This window comes from Ascaphus truei, chromosome 1, assembly GCF_040206685.1.
Source record: "Ascaphus truei isolate aAscTru1 chromosome 1, aAscTru1.hap1, whole genome shotgun sequence".
Taxonomy (NCBI): domain Eukaryota; kingdom Metazoa; phylum Chordata; class Amphibia; order Anura; family Ascaphidae; genus Ascaphus; species Ascaphus truei.
The window spans coordinates 382,581,076-382,600,020 of record NC_134483.1 but is presented as its reverse complement, the minus strand read 5'-3'; the positions used below and the strand labels follow the sequence as shown (position 1 = coordinate 382,600,020).

At 43.5% G+C, this 18,945-nt stretch overlaps 1 protein-coding gene across 2 annotated transcripts in view; it reads right to left on the bottom strand.

Annotated features, from left to right (window-relative positions):
* The window catches only part of GLRA3 (glycine receptor alpha 3), a 212,274-nt gene that overhangs the window by 182,818 nt on the left and 10,511 nt on the right, over window positions 1-18,945 (bottom strand). For both annotated transcript variants that reach the window (XM_075611143.1, XM_075611154.1), the window contains exon 2: window positions 10,819-10,946. In XM_075611143.1, the coding sequence (XP_075467258.1) occupies window positions 10,819-10,946 (128 nt within the window). The remainder of the gene's footprint in view (window positions 1-10,818; window positions 10,947-18,945) is intronic.

The following is an 18,945-nucleotide window of genomic DNA, read 5'->3' as shown; positions in this document are numbered from 1 at the left end:
AGGTGGATGGCCGCTGCTCTCCGCCGCTGTTGCTGATGCAGCCCGTCCAGGTTCTCCAGGAGACGTCCCGAGGAGGGTTGTCGCCCCGGCTGGGCGGGAGCCATCAGAGGATGCCGCTAACTGGGTCATATTTTCCGCAGCTCGTGAGCGCTGGCCCTGAGGGGCTTCTTCGCCTGACCGCGCACGGTCAGGGCACTGGGCATTATTGTGGCCCGTTTGTTGGCAGTGCCGCAGCAACTGACGGTACTTCTCCACCACCGGTGGACTAACCCCAGCAAGGGGCAACGGAGTCCAGAGCGGAGTTGCCTGAGCGCAGGGCTCATTCCAGAGCTCCTCCGCCGCCGGTGGACTAACCCCAGCAAGGGGCAACGGAGTCCAGAGCGGAGAGGCTTGAGCGCCGGGCTCTGGGAGGGGATAAGTGGGTCGGATCATCGCCAGCTTCAGCTGCTCGAGCCGCTCAGCCGGGGACATCTCTCCCTGCGCAAACATCAGGGCCAGCAATTCTGGGTAAAATGGACTGGCCGCCGCAACGGCCAATACCTCTCCTGGTGCAAGACCACCCGCTCCCTCCACAAGTCTCTGCCGTCCCGGAGCTGGGTCCCTTCCCTGCTCTCCGGGCGGTGTGATGGTTACAGCAGCTGCAGCTGTGGATCTTTGCTCAGCCTGCCGGGTTTCATGCTCACCGATTGCTGTCTCTCTCTCAGCCTTGCTGGCTGCTGCTCCCCGCGCCAACTTGATGCACTCCTCTGGTCTCAGTGCCCGGCTCCAGTCAGACGGATGGCCGGCACTTTGGTTCTGGAGGAAATGCTTCTCACAAGTAGGGGAACAGTGAGGAGGTGCCATATCTTGTGTTATATGTTGTACACTGTGTGTTCAATATCTTTAGTCCCAGGAACTTGCAATTACCATCAAGTTCCCACTGGATCACAGTACCCCGCAGAATACTGTAATCCAGGTCCAGTTCAATCCCACCGCTGCCACCAGTTAATTACAAGCCTGTCACGAGAGCTTGCGACAGGCTGTAATTGTACACCAAAAACTATATATAAATATATATATACCTGGGTTTGAACTGGGACGAGACTTAGATATGATAAATAGAATTTATTCCTTGATAAAGGTGAACACAACAGATTATACAATAACAGGCAAAATATAGACACTTACGTAAAGATTATGGCAAGAAAGTCAGCAGGATTACAGACTGCCACCTCTCCCATAATTCCGTTGACATCTCAGCAAAGCAGGCAGGTCATAAAAGACACAGGCCTGATGACATGCAGACATCAAGACATTTGCATCAAGACAATGAACAGCATGAACAACTTGATAGAGGGTGGACAGCTAGTTTATATACCGTTTGTCCCTCTATCTGTAACCTTAGGTGCCGAGACGGCTAGCAAATGTCCCTTGGAAGCTTTTGAAGCTCATTTTGGGACTTCCAGCTTGGAGTAGCCCCTCCATCAATAAAACCTTTGAAGCAGGGAGGACATTTGTCATGTTCACTCCTGCAGGAAACCTTGGTGTGTAAATGTGAGTTACCACGTTTACAAAGACATCCTCTTCCCTGCTCATTATCATAGCAGGGGGGCTGCAGTTTCTCAGAACTTCAACCAAAATTTCATATTTACTGCAAATCATTGCATAACTTCCGTTCCGTAATACACACAGTCAGGTGAGATATATTAATACGGTCTGTGGCACCTGACGCTCGCAGGAAGACCAAAAATTACATTGTAATATGAACATTAATAGAGATATTAATATCTGGCATTTAGCAGCAGGTACCTATACAGGGTTTAGGCTCCCCAAGATCGGCTGACTCCCGCCAATACACTTATGTAATTCTTAGCTGGTTCAGCCAAGGACATCTCATAGTATTCTTATATTTAATAAAGTTACCCCCTCAGATATCCAGTTGGGGTAGCCCCCCCCCCTGGCCCCATCAATAAAACCTTTTGAAGTGGGCTTTTGGCTTTTCGCAAACCAATTAGGTCAGTTACCTATTGATCAGGGCGATGTATCACACCTCTCTGTTGATATACACTTCCAGTGAATAGACTCACGTGAATACTCATATGAGGCACCATTTGGTTCCTTACGCATTACAAAGACAGGCATTCTGCCTGTACATTAGCACACCATTAGCATTCTGCCTGTGTATTTCAAAAACTGCAAAAAGTCACTTTATCAAAAATATATGTCCCTCTTATGACAAAGTTATATTTTTAATATGTGTGTACTTGGGGGGTGACCCGGAGGCTGTACCCCAAGGCTCAGAATACCTTGCTGGCAGGCAAGACAGGTTAAAATATTCCCCTCATGTTCCAGACATCTCTGCCCTGCAGCTATTCCTCATAAGAGGCCACCCATACAAGGCAATCCACTTACACGCTGACACAGGCAGTTGCAGGCCCATGAGGCAAAGGGAATACACAGATAACGCATTAACTAGCCCACTGGGCTTACACAATTAACCCCTGATGACCCAGTGTGTGTGTTATGCAGGTACTGATTAACCCAGACATTACAATGGGATAGGGACACAGGGTAGAATACATTTACAGGTTATAACAAGGGTAAAATCACATTTCTGGGCCTCAGCCCAGTTAACCCCTTGTCTCCCTGGCGAGGTTAGAGGGGGGCCCTTGGGGGGTAACCCCGTTAATCCCGGGCCAAACCCTCCCTACCGCCACAACTATAGCTATCGCTACAGAGAACAAGTTCAAAACATACAAAAAAGGACACCAAAAATTACAATATACTAAAGCAAGCCTCTCCATAACCTACAGTACAGCATAGAAGCCCAAAAATTACATCTCTCTAATAATAAAATACATTTAACACACATCTATGCATAGCAGCATAGCCACAATCATTTACAATACAGTAAATCAAGCTTTAACAACACTATCATTTCTTACCCTGTATGTATATATCTCTCTAGACATACATACATACATACAGTGGCAAGAAATGATATGCATAAAAAAAAATTAACACATGAAAAAGCAAAAAAAAACACAATTACATTAAATACATTTCTTTATTTAACTTACCATTACTTGCCCCCACCGACCCCCATTGATCAGCTTACTCACGAACCAATCCACGAACAGGAACCCATAAAATAATAAACCAGAAAATAATAAACATTAAAATAATAAAACACGACAATCCAGGGGTCTTCTAGTTGTAATCCATCTTCATCTGTATTCTTCTACCTTCTTCCGGGGTCTTCTTGCCGTCTGGTGCCACGCCCTGGTCTTCTTTCTTCAGTAGGAGGTCCTTCCTCCTCGGCGTCTGGCTTCAAAATGAGACGAAATAGGCTTTTAAAGGCCTATGACATCACATTTTCGTCATATGGTTCCCACGGCCCTGATTGGGCCATGAAAACCATGTGTTTTGGCCGATGTAAAAAAAAATGATGACATCACTTAAAGGCAAAGAAAGCACAGCCAATCAGAATGGCTTTGCTTCAATTGCCTTTAAGATGACGTCATGAAAAGACACATGGCCGGACTCACATGGTACGGCAGCCAATCAGAGCGTGGGAAGTCTATCCCTACTCTGATTGGTTCAAGTACCATGTGACAGGCTTTCAATGATGTCATATACGTTCTTCCCCAAGCCTCTGTCACATGGTGTACTAGAGCCAATCAGAGTAGGGATAGACTTCCCACGCTCTGATTGGCTGCCGTACCATGTGAGGCCGGCCATGTGTCTTTTCATGACGTCATCTTAAAGGCAATTGAAGCAAAGCCATTCTGATTGGCTGTGCTTTCTTTGCCTTTAAGTGACGTCATCCTTTTTTTTTACATCGGCTAAAACACATGGTTTTCACGGCCCAATCAGGGCCATGGGAACCATATGACGAAAATGTGACGTCATAGGCCTTTAAAAGCCTATGTCGTCTCATTTTGAAGCCAGACGCCGAGGAGGAAGGACCTCCTACTGAAGAAAGAAGACCAGGGCGTGGCACCAGACGGCAAGAAGACCCCGGAAGAAGGTAGAAGAATACAGATGAAGATGGATTACAACTAAAAGACCCCTGGATTGTCGTGTTTTATTATTTTAATGTTTATTATTTTCTGGTTTATTATTTTATGGATTCCTGTTCGGGGATTGGTTCGTGAGTAAGCTGATCAATGGGAGTCGGTGGGGGCAAGTAATGGTAAGTTAAATAAAGAAATATATTTAATGTAATTGTGTTTTTTTTTTTGCTTTTTCATATGTTAATTTTTTTTTATGCATATCATTTCTTGTCACTGTATGTATGTATTTATGTCTAGAGAGATATATGCATACAGGGTAAGAAATGATAGTGTTGTTAAAGCTTGATTTACTGTATTGTAAATGATTGAGGCTATGCTGCTATGCATAGATGTGTGTTAAATGTATTTTATTATTAGAGAGATGTAATTTTTGGGCTTCTATGCTGTTCTGTAGGTTACGGAGAGTCTTGCTTTAGTATATTGTAATTTTTGGTGGCCTTTTTTGTATGTTTTGAACTTGTTCTCTGTAGCGATAGCTATAGTTAATTGTGTAATTGGCATGGATGGTATTTTAATTGTTTAGGGATGTAATTCATGTCTGTTAATTCATTGATGGTGACTTTATTGGATTACATAATATACTTCTTGTGATGTCAGGCTATTTGAGTTGGATTATTGTATTGTTAACATTGGTTTGCAGCATGTACATGTAGCTTACATGTTATGCTACATGTATACACTGTAAATGTAATGTTTTAAGTGGCATTTGAGGCTTCTGATTAAATGATTAAATGATATTTGTTTAGGAAATTGCTTTTTAATTCATTGAGGATGTTATGCATAAGTGGTGTTGCCATTGCAGGATGGCTTCACTCCTTAATTACCTTTGAGGTTAGTACCCGATAAGGTGATTAAGGGGTTCATTGGTATGTTAATGTCATTGAGATGTATTGGCTATTTATTATTTTAGCAACGGACCCCAAGGATGATGCTGGCGACGGAGCCTTCTTATTTGATGAGGTTAGTAGAATTTTCTTTATTTTATTACGGTATTTACTGTGTTTAATAATGGCCAAATAATGTATTATCCCTATGTGGATAATAGTTATTTGGCACATTATTGTACTGTATGTGTTGGGGGGAGGGGGTATTGGCCCCAAGGGTATGTGGTAGGCCTCCCTTGTGGGTAGTGGGTGAGGGTTGTTAGGCCTCAGGGGTGGGGGAGTTAGTGGGGGAGGGTATGTGGGTGAGGGTGGGTTAACCCCTTAATGACTGTAGCGGTTAATAACCGCTATGGTGATTAAGGGGTTAGGGGACATTACATTGGATGTTTTTATTCTTGTGTCTGTTTTGCAGAAGCGGATGGGGCATGGGCAGGATGAAGATGAGGAAGGCCTTCATCGTGGCAGCCGCACATGGGTGAGTGCTATATGTATTTAATGTCTTTATTGTTGTGTATGTATTTTAAATGGACAACTGCACTATTATCCATTTGTGGATAATAGTAATGTTGCCCATTACTGTATTGTATGTTTTGTACTGCTGCTATGTTCATTGGGGGCATTTGTCCCCAATAAACATGCTATTATGCGTTAACCCCTTCATTGCCCTAGCGGCTATCCGCTATGGTAATGAAGCAGCATTAATGTATTTTAATAATATTGTGCGGGAGCAGGGGGCCCCCTGAGCTGAACTGCATTGATTTGTGGCTCAGAAACCCCCTGCTTCGCGAGTTACAGGCCCCGGTTTGGGGCATCGGTTACAGTGTGGACGCCATGTTTTTTGCGGGCACGTAGCGTATGGGACGCTATAAACATGGCGGCGACACTGCCCATCCGATCACACATACTGGGGCCTATAACTCGGGAAGCAGGGGGTCCCCTGGTTCACAAAGTGATGCGGTTCAGCTCGGGGGACCCCCTGCTCACTGTACAGTATTATTAAATAAATATTAATGCTGCTTCGCTACCATAGCAGATACCCTGTAAGGTAAGGAACAAGTCTTTATTGATATGTGTGTTTTACTCATAGTGTAGATGTGCAGGGGGTCTCCGGAGCTGAACCGCTTTGGTTTTAGGTCTGGGGAACCCCTGCTTCCCGAGATACAGGCCCCTTTATGGGGTGCCGTTATCCCTCTGCTTTGTTTACATTCCGCGGTCACGTGATCGGGACCTTTAAATGCAGAGGGATACCGGCACCTCATAAAGGGGTCTGTATCTCGGGAAGAAGGGGGTCCCCCGACCTGAAATCAATGCGGTTCAGCTCCGGAGACCCCCTGCACATGTACACTATGAATAAAAGTTGTTTTAAAAATAATTTTTATTGTGCTGATATTTGCGCCGAGAGAGCAGCGGATCTCTCTCTGCTGCAAACACAACTCGGCAGGGGACGGCTTCTCGGCAGCTTCTCACCAGGCAGCCATCCCGCCACCGGTTACACGCCATTTCATCAAATGGTGGTGGCGCATTCATTCCCCAGGGATTCGCCCCTTACAGCATACAGCCAGTTTAACGCTCCAAAAACATGGCTAATTGCTAAACTGGCTAATGCATTTTTCCGCCGCTTACTGCATGAACCCCTTAGACTCAAAATGTAGAATTTTACTAATAAAGTGCAAGCCAATTATTAAAGTTACCAAGGTCCAAGTTTGGACGAAACATTGATCCCTTTTGAATAAATGTTGATTTTTTTTCTTTCCATAAGACGATTGGAGTTCCACTGAAGTTCATTTTTTTTATGTACACAAGTTTGCCTGGCTGGCTGACCTGACCATTTACACATGCATGACAGAATACCTACAGTATCATGAGTGCTCCTATTTGTGGACAAAAGCCATACCTAGTCATACCCATAGAAGCATGGAGGGTGTTATTGCACGAGTACACGGGTGAGTACAGATGAGAGGTCATTAAGTTTACGTTAATTGCCAATAGCCTAAATAGTGATTCTCTGCACTTGGAGGTGAACAATTGCTTTAAGTAAAAAACGATATCATGAAGAATTATATGCCAAGTAGTCCTTCCAAAAAGAATTGTGCACAATTGCACCATTTCTGTGGCGAATAAAACTCACTAAAATTCTCTCACATATTTCAGGGTCTGCGTGAATTTAATGTGCAAAAAGTGTCCACTGGCAGAATTACATACATTCGCACACATTTGTTTTTTTTCACAAAAACTGTGCAGTCAAATACGTGACTATTAATAAACATTTATTCAAAAATATTTGCAGGCCGAATTTTTACACATTTGTCAAACTATTTTTTGTATGGGAAGTCTTTGCTCCAAAACATATATTGCATACATTTTACAAATGTGTGGACATCAATCTGAAACTTTTGCCAACATCTTGGATTTTGTGGATAAACTAGCTGTTAATTAATCAAGACATATTTAGCCTGTATTTCAAAATGATTAGGTGAAGTGGCATTTTTTTATACGAAGAGTTGGTAAAAGGATTAACATGCAAGACAACTTTTTATTAAACATAAAAGTTAGTGGCTATTGTGACGACCAAACTACACTAGTCTTAGTACATATTGTACCTTTGTGAACTCCAAGTAATTAAATTAAAGCCTCTTGCCATTAGATGTTCCAGCTCCATACAGTAGGAATTAGAATGGCTGTTACGTGTACAGTAACTGACTAAATGTAAGGGAATTCTAGCATTTAACGTATTTTATACACACTATCAGCCTGTGAGTTCTCACAAATCACAGGTTTGTGTAATACATGCTGATTACAAATATAATGTATGCTCATTTCTGTCATTCTGCAATAGCATATATCAAACTGCACAATCTCAGAAAAAACATAATCAACCCTTTTTTTTAGCTGAACCAAGTGGTCACAACAAGGTGGATTTAAATATCTCTAAACGATGCAGCAACTTGTGAAACAGTAACAAATCATTAGTAGCATGGAGTAAGGACTTTTGTTAGAACCAACGGAATCACTGAAGCAGCAGTACTGTACAGTACTTGAAGTGATTTTTGACAGATCAAAACTGAGCCAGGTCATACAGTACCTCTGAAAGCACAAAAAAGCAACTTCAAATGCAAAATTACAATTTTCAGTGACATACTCCTAAGTACAAATGTGTAATTAAGTATTTGCCAGGATGATACAAATTTAAGGTAACCCTCTATAATTTTCCTAATGCAGAACCTTACACTGAATGATATAGGTTCTTGAAAGGACTTTATACGAAGCTATACAGATGACACAGTTCCCGGGTTGTCATTGCCAAATTGAAGTGTGGGAATTAAGCAAATAATACAGGGCACAGCTGTACTTTGACATTGCCAGAAACTGTGTACTGCCCTTAATAAAGCTCTAAGCTCATGGTTTTCAACTTTTTTTTCTCCCTTAATCACAGTGCTCAGTTGCTGTGGCACCCCCACAACAGGACAGTCAGTGACAGAAGACACAGGAGAGAGAGAGACAGACAGAGGGCAGAGATAGACAGAGAAGACACACACACAACAGGAGAGAATAAATACACACACAACAGGACAGAAGAAATACACACATGCACACACACACACAACAGGACAGAACAAATACACACACACACACACACACACACTAAGACAGAACAAAAACACACAACAGGACACACAAAAGGACAGAACAAAAACACACACACAGCAGGATAGAACAAATAAACACAAACACACATGTACTGTACCCAAGTGTCTCCTTGGACTAACATTTTCCTGGCCCTGACCTCACTGTAAGTCCCTATAAAGGTGGGCAGTGTGGGCAGATTCCTGAGGGGATCCGTTATAATGTTCAGTGTGTGAAACGTTACATTGTTCAGCAGATATGAACAATAAAGATATAGTGGCCTCTCACTGAAGCAAGGGAATGACAGGAATTGGCTGGCTTACTAGCCAGTCCCAAGGGAAGGAGTGGGTGCTCTTCTATATAGCGTGGAGCAGTGAGTGAGAGTGGGGGTTCTGTCTGGGATAGTGATCAGAGAAGGATGTTCTTCGGGAAGAGATGCCAGAGTATACAGATACTGCAGAGAGGTCTTCTGCTAGAGAAGTGACTGAGGCCTAGTCCAAGAAGGGATAGGGTACAGTGATAATGATTCAGTGAACGTACTACAAATACTACTGCCAATAAACCTCAGTCAAAGCAAAAACTTGTGTAGTTCTTGAAGCATGGCTTGAATAAAGGAAAGAAGTGTCCATGAGGTGCATCCTGAAACCTCAGGATCCTCTTGGACTGGAGGCGCTGACCACTGAGGAAATCACTGCAAACCTGTCCTGATACTCCCCACACTACTGTGGAGATGTCTGGCCTTCTGTTTGCCTCACAGGTATGACCACAGCAGCCACGGAATACACCGATAGCAAGACCATTTCCAAGAGGGTAGGGGAAAGAGGGCTGCACACACAACAGGACAATAAATACCCACACAACAGTAGAGAACAATTGCACACACACAGACACACAACAGGACAGAACTAATACACACACACAAGGAAAGAACACACACACACAACATTAAAAAAAACAAATACACACAACAGGACTGAATAAATACACTAAAAATTAGACAGAACAAATACAAACACACAAGACAGAACAAATACATATGCATGTCAGAACAGACAAATACACACAGGACAGACAGACACACAGGCTCACTGCTCTCCTGCCCATGCTGCTTCCTCCTCTGCTTGGCCACATGCCCCAGGCACCTGACCCCACCTCCTGATTGGCTGCATTACCTAGCAGCAGCCAATCATGGTGGAGGAAACTGCCCAGCCCCATAGTAACTGCCCTGCTTTGCCCCTGCTCTCGGGAATAGGGAAATCCCGTGGCCCCCTTTGCATCCTCTCATGGTACCCCAGGGTGCCACAGAACCTTGGTTGGGAAACACTGCTCTAAGCATTTCAATGTTTTTGTAATATGAGTGGTACATTTTGGAAATCAGGCTTCATTCACACATTAAGACAAAGGGGGTAATTCTATATTGTCGGAAGCGACTGTGGATTTTCATCTGAAAACAGCTAAAATGGCAGCTTTGGACACTGTAGAATAAGGGACAAAGTTACCTTCATTCTTCCCAATAAACTCACATTTACAGCAAGCATTTATGAATAAATGTGTATTCAAAGCTCGAAACCTGAGAAAGCATTTTGTTTACATCCAATACGAAAACACCAAGCTATTGCCTTCCAGTAACTCTATTTTAAACAAACAAGTAAGCAAAGTTGTGCAGTGAAATGCACTAAACTTGTTCCTGCAAACAAGAATTAGCACAATTTTATCTTCTGGAAAGCGCCTACGTTTTAATTCGAGTGACTATGTAATATACAGTACCATGTTACAATGTAATAAAAAAAAAAATAATAATAAAGAAGTAACTACTATAATAATGTGAAAGTTCATATTGATCATGTGAACTGAATTATTAAAAGGACAGACAATAGCAGCAGTGCCTACAATAATCTTCTTATCTTGTCATTAGTGACATATACATTTACACTCATGCAAGTTGTTGTATCTTTTTACCATGATAAAGCAGTTTAGCTAGATTTATGGCTTCACAAAATGCATTAGTATGATGACAATACTGCACTTAACTTTTTTTTAACATTTTAATATAAAACCCTCACTAAATTTGGGAAATTCATGCAAAATAAATTAATTGTCTTCAGGTTTTTTTTTTAGGTAGTTTTAGTACTGGTCAATAAAGTGGATTTTTTTCCCCTTTGCAGGGGGATTATATACATTAGTTAATCTGGAGGCATTGTATGTCAACATGGCGTTGAACTGCATGTCAAAAGAAATGAAAATGAAGACATTACCTTTAAAGTTAGGTCTTATTCTTGCATCATAACCCGATGTTCTACCCATGAGTTTGTCCAGGAAATCGGATGGTGACATTGGTGGGCTACGAGATCGTGCACTGTCGGTTTCCTTTGTGGCAACCAAACTAGAAAAAAAAAAAATATATATATATACATATTGTTAAAATATGCTTTAATACCCCTATCAGCATCTATTATTAGCACTTAAGTTTAGGCCAAAAAAAACTAGCACAAGAATACCCACTGGTGTGGCACTCTAATCATGGTGAAGTCATAATATGAATAATTAAAATATATACACAACCTTGGTAGCTGCAATGTATTGTACAAAATAGTATTCATGTTTCAAAAAAACAAAAAAAGAATCATCATTTTAATTGAAGAAAATAAATACAACAAATGTGCTCAAAAACAGGTGTCACTGACATAATATCAGATGTAAACATAGGTTGAGAGACAGAGAGCTAGGTTATTGCAATGAATAGTATCTATAACTTGAAATTTAGATAATATAATATAGATACTCTTGATCAGTAGAATACATAAATAAGGCTGCTACCTTTCATAGAATAGGCAGATATAATCTCCACAGGAAAAAAAACCTTAATAGCTAAATGTGCTGTCGTACAGTATATGGTTATCTTCATGTATTCAGAATAAATAATACTTATGCAGATCTAGTTGTGGAGTCTGTCTGCATTTGATCACAAATGAACAGAAAATGGAGGTCCTTGGAATTAAACCCCAGTCAATATAAAGTAAATATTACTGGAGTAATAACCTAAGTGCCTAGGTCAAGTGGAGTCAGGAAGAAATTAAATAAGTATCAGTAATATATGAAGCCCTCTTTCCCCCTTACTAAAGAGACTACCGCTACTGATGTTACCTGTTGGCTAACAGAAGGCCGGAGCCTCTGCCACTGGGGTGATTAGATATCCACCTCTGTGCAGTGCCACCACCTGAAAGGGATCCTAACGCGGCAGATAAGCCCCTCCCAGGAACAATACCAGTAATACACACATACGTCTGTATATATAATAACAACCTTTACTATACTGTACACCATCAACAGTAGCCTGTACCACACAGTATACCAACCCCCAAAACCGTACCATCAATGAGTGTCCCCAAAGTACATTAGGTGCTAGGCAACAATACCCTGATGTCCTTTTCCCAAATGTCCGGGCCCACCCAAAAGTGTAGGAAGTAGCGCTACCCCATGAGTTGTTGGTGCACTTTGTGAGGTACCTGCCGAGTACTCAAGTACTCGGTGCGGCTGACTTAACTATGTGGATCCGCTGATCCAGCGACATCACCATCTGCGATGGCGTCCGCCTCTGCGTTGGGTGGTCTCCGGTATGTGGGTCCCACCTTTAAGAGTCTCCTTACGTAGGTGGTCTGATCCCAGACCACAGGCTGCAATTACCACGCGGTGTCTTCCTCTGTGTCCCTGACAATACTCAGTAAATGGGGAAGTGTCCCTATCTAGGGCCTTCCCTTAAACAACCACCAGCTCACTTGTGTGGGCCTATCTGGGACCTAAGGGGGTATTCTGGCGTAGTCTGAGTGGCACTTACACTCAGACCATACCTTCCCCTTGTCTGTCCTGCTCCCTATTCACTGCTGTGGACAATTCTGTGTCCTGTATTTCCAGTGCCTTCTGGGGGCTGTAGTTCCCCATGCGGAGCTTGTTGGTAATGGCCGCCGCTATCAATAGCACTGCGCATGCTCTGAGCTTACCAAGATGGCCACCGGCTGTCAGGGATCTTCTGTGCATGCGCAAAGCTTCAGCGCGTATGCGTGGAGGTACACAAGATGGCAGCGCCCTGTAGTAGGTGCCGCCATGGAATCCTGGTTACCCGGTCCCCAGCCAGTCTCTCGCTCCTGCAACATTCTGATTGCAGGCAAGGGGAGCATGGGGGGAACACCGGCTACATTAAAATTTAGCATATATTGACCTTGATGGACATATGTCTTTTTTCAACCTCATCTACTTTGTAACTACAGTATGTAAGTGACCCCTTCACTGAAATTGGGAAACAGGCTGCCACACGAAATGTGTGTCGGTTTTTAGTGACATCACTCAATAGTGACGCCAGTAGCGGGAGGCTGTAGTTAGTGGAAAGGAGAACCTATGTTGAATACTAATACCTATATTTGGTTATCTTTAGTGGCCAGTGAAATCTAGGCCAGTTGCCGCGATGGGGTGCTGGTATCTCCTGCAAGTTTAAATGTTCCAGGCACGTGACGCGGGAGAATTAAACAACCAAGAGATACCGGCACCCCATACCGAGGCCTGTAACTCCGGAATCTGGGGGTCCCCGGGGCTGAAATTAATTTGATTCAGCTCCGAAGACACCATGCTTCAATACTATGTAATTAAAATAAAACAATAGCAGCGAGATTGTCTGTTAGAAATGTGCTGGGGGGTGAGGGGTACCACTTCTGTCTGCGCAGCCCTGTAGGATTAATGCAGTGGGAGTCCCATTCGGAAGCAGCGACCCCCACTGTGTTAATCCTGATGAGCAATTCCCCCCTGCTCTGCACTTTGCTGTGAACACTCAACGTTTGGTCCGCGGTTCACCAACACATGTGCAGGGCAGGGTGGAGGTACAGCTAGCTACATCTGTAGCTCTTTGTCTCTCTACCTACGTTTACATCTGATATTGTGTTATTGATTCCTTCAATTAATACGGACACCCTCCCCACCTATTTTTAACATACACTTCTGTATTAGGGCACATGTTTTATATGTTTACTTACTGTAAATTAAAATTATGATTCTTTTTTTCTTTTGATTTATTAAGACTACTTTGTACAGTCCATAGTAGATACCAAGGTTGTGTACATTTTTTAACATTGTATATGTTTTTATTATTATCTAGTATAAGTTACATTTTGAACTTATTCAGATTATGATTTCGCCATTATTAGAGTGCAATACCAGTGGGTTTTCTTCTGGACGTTTTGCCTTTGATAGTATTAATCCTGTTGGCACCTTTTCATATGTTATTGTTATTTTTGTGGCTGTAGCGAGAGCTTCCCTCCCTGTGTGGTTTTTTTTCTGTATCACCTAAGTTTAAAACATGTTTAATAGATATCAATGAAGATCACAGATATATTCTGTAATATATAACATATGTTCAATTAGTACTGAACAATGAACACCTTTACCAAGTTGCCTATTAGTTCAGATTTTCAGGTGCAACATGCAATATTTGCATATGTACAGTATAGAATACACATTTCCTCCTGCAATGAAGTTGCGGTTCTTTGCTCCTGCACTATACAGGCTCTGTGTTGTGACCACACGGTCACAAGGAGCCTCCATTGGGGTTTAATAGGGATATATTGTATAAGGCACCTTAGTGATCTGAAGGGCTTCTACATTGTACTATATTATATTATACTACTCACACTGGTGCACCCTCTATGATCATTGTTGCATATACCATCACCACAGTTTATACCATTAGGACATGTTATATATAAATTGCTCCTGCTAGTCGTATATACTTGCAATGAGTACTAATTAGGTACAGGCAGTCCTCGGTTATCCGACACAATGCGTTACTCAAAATGGCGTTGTAAAGCGAAACGTTGTAAAGCGAAACACGTTTTCCCATAGGAACACTGTTTAAATGAAAGGTTCCGTTCCTGAAGGCATTTTTAACACTAAAATACACCAAATATTTTATGCAGGCAATAAGATATGCAGCACACACATAAATTATATAGTGTATATACTGTATTATATATATAATATAACATAATAAATAATATATTATATAGTATATATAATTATATAGTATAATATTATATATATACGCTCTTACGACTATATATATGACTTCTATATATATACACACATACACAACGTTGCAAAGCGTCGTAAGAGCGTTGGATAAGCCATTTTGGCGTTGTAAAAATGAATATAGGTATGCATTTCATAGCGTTGGATAAGCCATTCGTTGTAAAGCGAAGCGTTGTAAAACGAGGACTGCCTGTACTGTTCTTTCATACACTAGTACTCTGCTCTTGTATATGGTTATATCCATATGACTGATGGTGTACCTATTTGCTGGGAATATTTTGTCAAGTTTATTTGGGCTATATATTCTGTATTACTGTGGATGATTCGATTATCCTCACATAGATTGCAAGGCAATGATGTATGGTTTGGCTATTTTCCATTCTTGGAAGACAGGGTGTGAATCTTTATTTCCTTATTTTTCCTTCCTCTGGACTCTCTCCCAGTCCCCTTTCTGAGAATTTAAATTTTTACTTCGATGTTTTTATTTATGTAGACAGTGTTGTTTGTGTGCTGTTATTTGTGGTATGATTACCGTTAATTCCGGACTATAAGCCGCACGTGTATATAAGCCGCACCCATTGAATTTTAGATTTTTTTTATTTTGACCATATATAAGCCGCACCTGAATATAAGCCGCACCTGAATATAAGCCGCACCTCACATTAACCCCCCCTGCACCTCACATCAAGCCTCCTGCACCTCACATTAACCCCCCAGCACCTCACATTAACCCCCAGCACATCACATCAACCCCCCCTGCACCACACATCAACCCCCCCTGCACCACACATCAAGCCCCCAGCACCTAATATTAACCCCCCCTGCACCTCACATCAAGCCCCCAGCACCTCACATTAACCCCCCTGCACCACACATCAACCCCCCCTGCACCACACATCAAGCCCCCAGCACCTAATATTAACCCCCCTGCACCTCACATCAAGCCCCCAGCACCTCACATTAACCCCCCCCCCTGCACCACACATCAACCCCCCCTGCACCACACATCAAGCCCCCCAGCACCTCACATTAACCCCCAGCACCTCACATTAACCCCAGCACATCACATCAAACCCCCTGCACCACACATCAACCCCCCCTGCACCACACATCAAGCCCCCAGCACCTAACATTAACCCCCCAGCACCTCACATTACACAGTAAATACCTGCCGTGCAAGCAGGAGTGCACGCGCTCGCTCTAGCAAGCAGCAGGCAGGAAGTACCTCAATGGTAGAGCGTGCTGCTACTAGGGAGGGAGGGATGGGGAGAGCAGAAAGAGGGAAAAATTCACATATAAGCCGCACCTGAATATAAGCCGCGGGGTTCAATGCGTGGGGAAAAAGTAGCGGCTTATAGACCGGAAATTACGGTATCCACTACTCTGGTTTTTCATGACTGGATGTATATACATAGGGTAGGATTCTGTGTTGGTGAACACAGGGCTATTTTGAGGGACTTATTTGTCTGTAACTTTAACCTGTATGTTTGCTATGTGCCACAATGTTTTTCAAGGTGTGAGGGAGACTTAGAGTGAAGCTGCGCTAGTATTTTATGTTGTACACATCTTCTGACAGCCTTTATAGTTGCCTCCGAGGCTTTGTTATTGTTTTGACTGCTGCGTGGGTCTGCGCATGCGCGATACAGCTGTCAGCGTGTCCGGTGGCTAGGGACGTGAGCAGGGCTTTCATTGACTGTCCTGGATGATCGGGACAGAGGGGATGTTTGGAGATAGCTTGATCTTAGTCTCATTAACTACATTAGGACATACAGTTAATCTAAGAGTATGTACCTGACCCTACATTACCCCTATTGTTTAATTGGCTTGCATCACTATCTCTATGTGACAACGCATGCGCAGGGATATCGGTTGGAGGGACAGGTTAGCTCTATGCAGGTGCATTCATTTGACTCATTATGTCTGGCGCTATGTACTGACGTCTATCTTGCTGTGCTGAGTGCTCAACAGGGCTAGTCCTAGGAACATTCTCTACTATGCAGCTGTGGCTGATTGTTTAATTATGTCTCTGTCGCATTTTTATGTGTTCACCCCCCCCCTATACATGTTGTGCTGTTTCTGTTGATGTTACAGAACTTGAGAAAAGACCTTGGGGTCTGAAACATACGTCGCTCTGGAGTTTGTTTGACTGCCTGATGACTTTTGATTCAAAATACATTTTTTCACCTTGTGAATGCTGTGGATCTACTTTCCTCTAGTACTCTGCTATATACTGTGCACTTGGGATTACTCCCTCTCCCGGATACTGATGGCTATGGCTATTTGATTATGCATATATTCTATAGTACCTACTTTTAGTGCCTGCTATTTACTGCCTAGTTATAGCATCTACCTTACACTATATAGACAGTGGGGCCCCAAAAAAAAATCACCAGGCAATTTAAATCGCTATTTTTTTGAGCGTTGCTATCACGGTATTCAGAAAGCCTCGATTACCTGTGATAGCAAAATTCTCAAAATGGACGAGTTGCCGGCGACGTGATGAAAGGCCTTACCCGGTGATTTCTTTCAGCTGCAGAGAGAGCTGCTAAGAGAGAGCCACCTCTCCCTGCTCAAATCTAGCCCGAAATGAATGTTTTTTTTTAATAAAAATTTTATTACTGGTTTCAGGTCCAGGGACCCCCTGTTTCCCGAGATACAGGCCCGTTATGGTGTGCTGGTATCTCCTATGCATTTTATTCCCACAGTCACGTGAGGCAGGCCATTTAAATGCATAGGAGATACCGGCACCCCATAACGGGGCCTATATCTCGGGAAGCAGGGGGTCCCCGGACCTCAAATCAACAAGTTTCTGCTCTGGAGACCCCCTGCTCACGTACACTAGTAATAACATTTATATTAATACAGCTGCTACCCACAATAATCATTAAAAACACAACAAACAAAATACCCACCTCCTCTACCCCCACGTTTGATTCCAGGGGCCACAGGTGTCCGGGAGTCTTCAGGTGGTCCCCGCGGGTGTCTAGAGGTTTTCAGGTGGTCCCGGTGGGTATCTGTGGGCCCTCGGGTGGTCCCTGTGGGTGTCTGGGGATCCTCAGGTGGTTCCCGCGGGTGAAACAGAAAAAAACAGCGCAAACGCAATAGTGAAGTACTTTCAAAATAATGTATATTATAAAATAGTAATAATATCTACGTACATCAAGTTAAGATAAAACAGGCATGTCATGCACTCAGGCATATGTTACCAGGCACCGCTCGCCATAGAGAAAAGGAATACTCCTGCATACAGCCCCTCGGATTTAGTACAGCTGGGCATTCAGGGTGGGTGTCTGGATTCAGACAGCAAGTCCTGTGCTTGCATGGAGGACCTCCCTCCAGCATGTGGAAAACCTCCGTCCAGCTGGTCCGTGAGATCGGGGGGAGAACTTGCAGAAGCAGTAGGAGCCGCAGTCCGGCCTGCAGTTCAATTCCTCAGCGTGGCTTCACGACACCCCGCCAAGTGAGAACAGACGTCAGCTAGTAGTGACGTCACTCGCGATAGCACTGGGCTTCCGTAGAAAGGTAGTAGCAGTGACTGAAGGTACCCCCGCGGGTGTCTGTTGGCACTTGGGTAGTCCCCGCGGGTGTCCGGGCGTCATCAGATGGTCCCCGTGTGTGTCTGTGGGCCATCAGGTGTTCTCTGCGGGTGACCGGGGGTCCCCTGCGGTACCAATTCTGTGGCAAAAATTTGTTTCCAAACATTTTAATAAACACATCCCCTTCCCCCCCCCCAACACATGAAAAAATACAATCTAATAACCCCTTTTCTTGTATTCTTTCTGGCAACGGAGGACATGGACCTGGAGTACGTTGATGAGGACTCCCTTCATGATGGCAGGGGTAAGTAGAAAGTTTTATTTACTAAAGGGCAAATGAGCTATTATCCATATCCGGATAATAGTTATTTTCCTCTATTACTGTACGTATGTGTTGGTGGTGGGTGGGGGGGGGGTTGGAGGGGGGTGTATTTATTTAAATGTTAGCGAAAAACAAATTTGTCACAGGATAAGTACCGCAGGCCAGCGGGTACCACACGAGGGCCCACAGACACCAGTGGGGACCACTTGAGGACCCCCAGACACCTGCAGGGACCACCCGAGGGCCTACAGACATCTGTGGGGACCACCTGAGGACACCCGGGCACCCACGGGGACCATCCGAGGGCCCACAGGCACCCGCGGCCTCTGGTATCAGTCATGCGGGGGTAGAGGAGGTGGGTATTAGAGTTTATTGTGGGTAGTAGGGGTTGGTGAAGGGGGTATTTGGCCCTTGGAGGGTTGCGGGAAGGGTTAACCCCTTCATTGCCTTAG